Source organism: Genypterus blacodes, unplaced genomic scaffold (genome assembly GCF_046128005.1).
Source record: "Genypterus blacodes isolate CSIRO-AG114 ecotype Tasmania unplaced genomic scaffold, CSIRO-AGI_Gbla_v1 ptg000022l_1, whole genome shotgun sequence".
In the NCBI taxonomy this organism is placed as follows: domain Eukaryota; kingdom Metazoa; phylum Chordata; class Actinopteri; order Ophidiiformes; family Ophidiidae; genus Genypterus; species Genypterus blacodes.
The window spans coordinates 164,583-170,700 of NW_027466835.1; the positions used below are offsets into that span (position 1 = coordinate 164,583).

General features: G+C 41.1%; 1 protein-coding gene across 3 annotated transcripts; it reads right to left on the bottom strand.

Moving 5' to 3' along the window:
- Positions 1-2,029: 2,029 nt before the first annotated feature.
- Positions 2,030-4,120, bottom strand: LOC142992495 (uncharacterized). 3 transcript variants are annotated; one of them, XM_076142963.1, is made up of 5 exons: positions 3,965-4,120; positions 3,811-3,874; positions 3,011-3,340; positions 2,561-2,914; positions 2,030-2,197 (listed from the first exon to the last, which is right to left on the bottom strand). In XM_076142963.1, exons 1-4 carry the CDS (start codon positions 3,965-3,967, stop codon positions 2,598-2,600), a joined length of 714 nt encoding a protein of 237 aa, XP_075999078.1. In that variant the 5' UTR covers positions 3,968-4,120; the 3' UTR covers positions 2,030-2,197; positions 2,561-2,597. The 3 variants fall into 3 exon arrangements, with proteins under 3 accessions (XP_075999078.1, XP_075999079.1, XP_075999077.1); XM_076142964.1 differs by having other exon boundaries at positions 2,030-2,695; XM_076142962.1 differs by having other exon boundaries at positions 2,030-2,914.
- Positions 4,121-6,118: the final 1,998 nt, after the last annotated feature.

Below are 6,118 nucleotides of genomic sequence, written 5' to 3' on the forward strand. Positions count from 1 at the left end.
AAATGTTTCCAGCTCTAACTGTGAGCTGTGTCACCACGAGGTCAATACAGACGAGGTCATCTGAAAGAATGATACGCCTAATGAATGTCAAGCCACCTCCTCAGACCTTAGAGTGTAAACTTGTTTCCACTTTGCATATAAGTTGAGAAAGCTATAATGGAATAATGGAATGCTCACACCCTGTCTTGTCTGCTTCACATCAGAATGGCAGCGAATGTGATGATTCCGGCAACGAGTGCACAGACGAGAGGATAAGTGCTGACAGCTAAACTGAAGGGTGGAGATTTTTCTCAGAATCCATTTTCCACTCACGTGAGAATAAGGGTCAGGGGGAGGGGCTTTGAACACAAGTCCAGGTTCATCTGGTCCACCAGTCACTGTCAGTCAGTCCATGGCAACCGTTACCTTCATGACACCAGCTACACATTCCGAGCTTTCTATTTCTTTTTCTTTGCAAAAATCCCTGGCATGCATACAACTGGAAGGGCATACCTCTACCAAGGCTGAACCAGGCCAAGCTAAAACTCATCTTGTTCTAATAATGAAAAGAAAGAGAACAGAAGAACAGTATTCATCTTATGCAATCTTCTTCATTCCAGCGACACACTAGTGGTTGTTGCATTGTTTATTTGTTTGCAAAAAGAAAGATCTCTTAGATCTCTTTGGATTTAACCCCTTAATCAACAAATCCACCCTTGGATCTGCGTGGTTTATATAGCACAATATGTTATCTATGTACGTTAGATGTTAGTTGGATAAATACACAAATAAATACACAAATGTTAAATTTAAATACATATTAAATACATGTAAATTTAACACATCAATACATATTAACTGTACAGTATAACTATGTACACACACGCACGCACGCACGCACGCACGCACGCACGCACGCACGCACGCACGCACGCACGCACGCACGCACGCACGCACGCACGCACGCACGCACGCACGCACGCACGCACGCACGCGCGCACGCATGCACACACACACACGCACGCATGCACACACACACACCCTGTGACTGCCTTTACACTCAGATCTTTTGTCTGTTTTCTCACCTCATTGATCTCCAGTGTGTCTAATTTTGTTGTTGCCCTTCTGAGAGCAAAGCAGTTCAATTGGTTGTCTGTGCTTCATCTGTAGTGTGTGTGTGTGTGTGTCTGTGTGTGTGCTGTCTGCAGGGACTCCTCAGGTCATGTCAATGTGTGTTAAACTTTGTTTAGCTTCTTTAGACCCCTGAGGAAATGAGATGTCATTTCCATGTAAATCAGGAGAAGTCCCTGATAACATCCCTGAGTCTGTGCGGGTGATCCACACACACACACACACACACACACACACACACACACACACACACACACACACACACACACACACTGCACAAGAGAAGCACACGTTCATGTGATACTTACTCTCTTTGACATCTCATGAAATTCTTCTCTCACAGTGAGTGATCAAAAGGAAAAGTGACCCTTTCTTTTTCTGGTTATGTTACAAAGTATAATAAGCATTATAATGTACAATTGATCCTAGTCTATTTAATGTTTGTTTGTAACTTTACATCATGAGCCCCACTGACACACTAACAAATGGTAAGACATATCAAACTAACAAAGATAACATTTTGTCCAGCTTGGTCCAGACATATCAAATGTAAGATATTTAACCCATAATTGTCTGAAGAGAAACAAAAGAAACTGATTGTTGAAAAATATCAAAATGCAGGAAAGTCTAGTTTGGTGCAAAGTGGCGTGACGTGTACGGGTGGATGCAGATACACCAGAGGAAGCCAGACAAAGAAGAATTTAGATTCTTTGACTTTAGTTCGAAAGCTATAGGACAAATAGGAGAAGTGGTAATCACAGTGCCCACTTCAGGCTGACTGGCACCAACATCTCATGGATTCTTCCCTGGATCATGTCCAACCTGCCCACCATCATCTATTCTAAATCCACCAATAACTTTTTTTAGACACCCTCCTAAGAGACGAACAAGACCACCAAGGAAGAACACAACAAACATATAATGATGAAATACAGCAAGTTAATCTTTATTCATGTAGAACAGAATTACAAAGTCTCTACACTCAACACAAAAAATGACTCTTAGTGACTCAGTCCTCTTCTTTCCTTTTATATGTGCTGTGCTGCCACCAAGTGGTGAGACCTCATCAGCCTGTGCTTTGGGTTTCCTGGAGAGGCACGTTCACATTCATTTCATTGGCAGTTACATACATTATACAATGGGTCAAGGCCATAAAATGATCTATAATGGTGAAGTAATCATTGAGTTTTGGGAGATTACTTGTAATTCCCAAGAATACTTTTAAAGTAGTACTATGTGTAAAGTACTTTAAAGGGTACTGATGGTGTATTCCATCATCAGTTCTTTTTTTTGTTGCAGAATCTACTTAGTAATCATTCACAAATAATCAATTGTTTCTCATTTGTTTCTCATTTATTCATTGTTTCCCTGCAGAGGATTTTGTGGTGAAGTGTTTCCTGTTGTGATTCCCAATTAATTACATTATTACATCATAATAAAACACACTCACCCACTTGCTGGCGGTTACAAATCAAGCTTTACATGATTCATGTCAGCTTAAGGAGTCCCAGTACAAAGCAGATCCACTGCAGACTGAGCCGACACCCTGATGACTGCACCTCTTTATGGACCAGATACTTCCCTCCTATCCACAGAGAGCAGTTATAAGTATTTCCCGGTTGTGTCTCTAGAAGGCTTCTCACATTGTACAGCCCGTTTTGGTCCTTGTTGTCTGTCATGATTGCAGAATCAGTGATGTTATTGCTTCCCTGGAACCAGTGGACTGTCCCGCTGGGGTAAACTCCACAAAATCGGCACTCAGTGTGGGAAGCGTTGGTGGAGAAGTTAAAAGTGCCAGGACATTCTGGAAAGATCATGGATTTTTTAAAAGAAAGGAGGCAGATAATTGTTTAATTACTGGTGTGTGTGAAGGCTTTTAAAGACTTTAAAATGTACTTACCTTGCACTGTAACATAAGTTATGCTGTTCTCTATTCCTGAACTGGAGTATAGTTTGCAGATGTATTGTCCCTGGTTGACGGGCATCATGTTGGCGAGAGTCAGAGTGAAACTGTACTTATTGAGACTGTCTGCTTTTCTTTCACACAGACCTCCAGCACCAATGTCTGGATCTTGACTGGGACACATATAGGATACATTTGCCCCCAGCCACATAGCTTTAATAATATGGAACTGGTTGGATGAGCTGGCGTTACATGTCAGGGTCACAGTTTCACCACATTGGGCCACCACCACAGGCGGACTGGTCCTTAGCTCCAGAACTGGTGTAGCTTGATGAGACATGTAATTAATGAGACAAATGGCACAATATAATGTAATCATTTTCATTGCATTTGTCAATCTCATTCCCAGTACTAGATATTCCCACAGTCAAATGTACTAAAGGTATCTCTAAAGTAGGTCCCACCAACTGACAATAATGTGCTAAATAAGAATCTAAGAATACTGTGTACACATTCAGTATCTGGCATGCAAATTAGGGTCAGGGTAAACGACAAATAAATCAAAGTTATAGTGAAATATTAGTATTCAGCCAGATCTGTTTTCACACTCAAGCGTACTTTTATTTCAGGACAAGATGAAATCTTTGCCTGCCAAAAAGCACCGTTGCACATTGCTGAGCATCTTTTTGTGAAACATTTCCTTGATAACAAAACAAACTCATTGATTTTGAGATTTGAACTTGGAACAGGCATAGTGAGGCACACACACACACACACTCACACACACATACACTTACCGTTACCGTTACTGACAGCTGAGGTGAGCCAGATGAGGGAAACCAAGACAACAATGATCCTAGGCTGTTAAAATGCATGTTTACTGCATCAGACCAACATCATCAAAGCAGAGATTTAGATGAACATGAGCATGAGGCAGGTTTGTCTCCTTACCATGGTGTTACATTCAGGTGTTTTCTCCCTACAAAGCACAGTTCACAAAGATATTTGCAAGAAGGATCGTCCACTGTTCACACTTACGCTGGAGTGCAAACTTCACATGGTGTCAGGCTTCCTCACGGACGTGTGTGGACAAGCTCTGGAATGACTGATGAGAAAAAGCTAAGAGCAGAGGGAAGCACTTGCATTGTTAAGTTTCAGTGTCCTGCTATCATTTGTGAAATGTTAATGAAACCCTGTTTTTTCATCAAATGAAGCATGTTATATTGATGCTCTCAGTCTAACTCATACAGGAAATTTCCTTTTTCCTTTTTTAGTGTGACCTTCTATCGGGCCTGGTTAAAAGCTGTGCTGCAGCTGTCTCAATAACTTGTGAAACCCAAAACAGAACCCTGGGGAACGCCACAATCCAGAGAGGATATATTATAAATATTTACCATGGCAACGCACATGCTCCTACGCCTCCTTTATTCCAAGTAGCCCGGCTAAACTGGTACTTTGGTGAAAGGGTGGTCATGGTCCAGGGAAGAAGCTGGCATTAAAATGTCAATGTGGAATTAAGATAGACTGCAAACATGGTTAGAGTACCCAAACCTGCATTATTATCCAGGGGTCTGGACAACAACAAACAGGAAGGAAACGTGCAAGAACCACTAATGTGAGGCTGAGAGAGAACCGAGCCAGTGAACTCTGTATGTACTCAGAATACATAATAGAAGCAGCATCTCTCTGAGCTATGCCCACACATAATGTTGCACTGAATTTCTTATTCCTGCAGTATTTAAATGAGACAAACCTGAAGTTGGAGTTCATTCGTTCTGGGTCCTCTGATATTACAGCTCTGTATTTTCTCAGAATTGTGTTTAAAAAAATAAATCTACACAATGCATAGTTTCTGGCTAAAGTTGGGGTTTAAGGATTATTAATCATGTTTGCCAATCGGTCTGCATTTCAAGTTCAGATCTCTGTGTGAATAGAACGCTTCTGGTATTTATTTTCCACAAGTTTAGAGACTGATACGGAATGCTTGTTGTTAATAATTCATAATAGGGCTTGCAGATATGGCGAGAGAGAGGTTTGTTATGTTTGTTGTAACGGAAAATTCCACATCTGAAGCAGTCTGAACAGGCCTGAAGCAGGTAAGTGTCAGGCAGGAGGGGACTGGAGGTCAGCAGTGGCAATCTTAGACCAGATCTTATGTCCTGCTCTGTTGAGTGCAGTTAACTGTACCATGGAGGATTTAGAGGAGAACTATGAGAAAAAATGTCTTCTTCTTCTTCCTCCTCTGGATCTGTGTTTTTTTTTTACATCTAATCTGTAGAATCATACACAAGCACCCATATTGCATTTCAACTTCCTGAACCATATCGTACCACATTATTATGTACATAAACAGTCACATAGTCATACATTTTGTAGTTTCCAGATTGTTTTTAACGTGGAAGAAGAATGTCCTACTTTCATGTCTGGGATTGTAGCAGTGGTGAACCTAAACATTCTTCCTTCCGTGATGTGTGTCAAGAAACTTTGTGTTGACACGTTTAACCCTCAGGAGAGAGAATAAGCACACTCGTCCTCTGAATTTCACTGTAAAATTATAACGTCCTGATACTCCAGCATTAGGTCAATTTTACCCTGTTTATTATCAGAGTTTAACAGCTTTGAAGAGATTCTGCTCTACCAGTCTCACACAGTATATTCCTCCTGTAACTCAATCCACCCACTCGTCTCTGCAAAAGGGTGTTGAGAAGAGTTTAATGCGTGACCTGACTTCAGGGCAGCAAGTTCCACTTTGCCTGTACAGCAACTTTAAAGCGCCACCGGAATGTTACAACATAGTATTTGAGTTTGTTTTGCTTACACTGAGCAGCCAAATATGTAGCATCTCCTTCATTAGCTGCTGTGTGCTCCAGAGAGACTTCTTCTCCAGGGAACACAGTAAAACGGATTAGTTAACAGATTTTGTACTGTTAGTTGAATTTGGTGACTCACCCTAGAGTGTCTGGTTGCTTTTTCAAATAAACAAACATAGGCAGCACAGGCACTAATTAAATCTGTAAAGACAGGAAAACTGGGATGATCGCCAAGAACCTGCAGCTAATAACAAGTCTTTTCAAATAGTGTTTTTCCTGCAATTCTTCTGTCTTT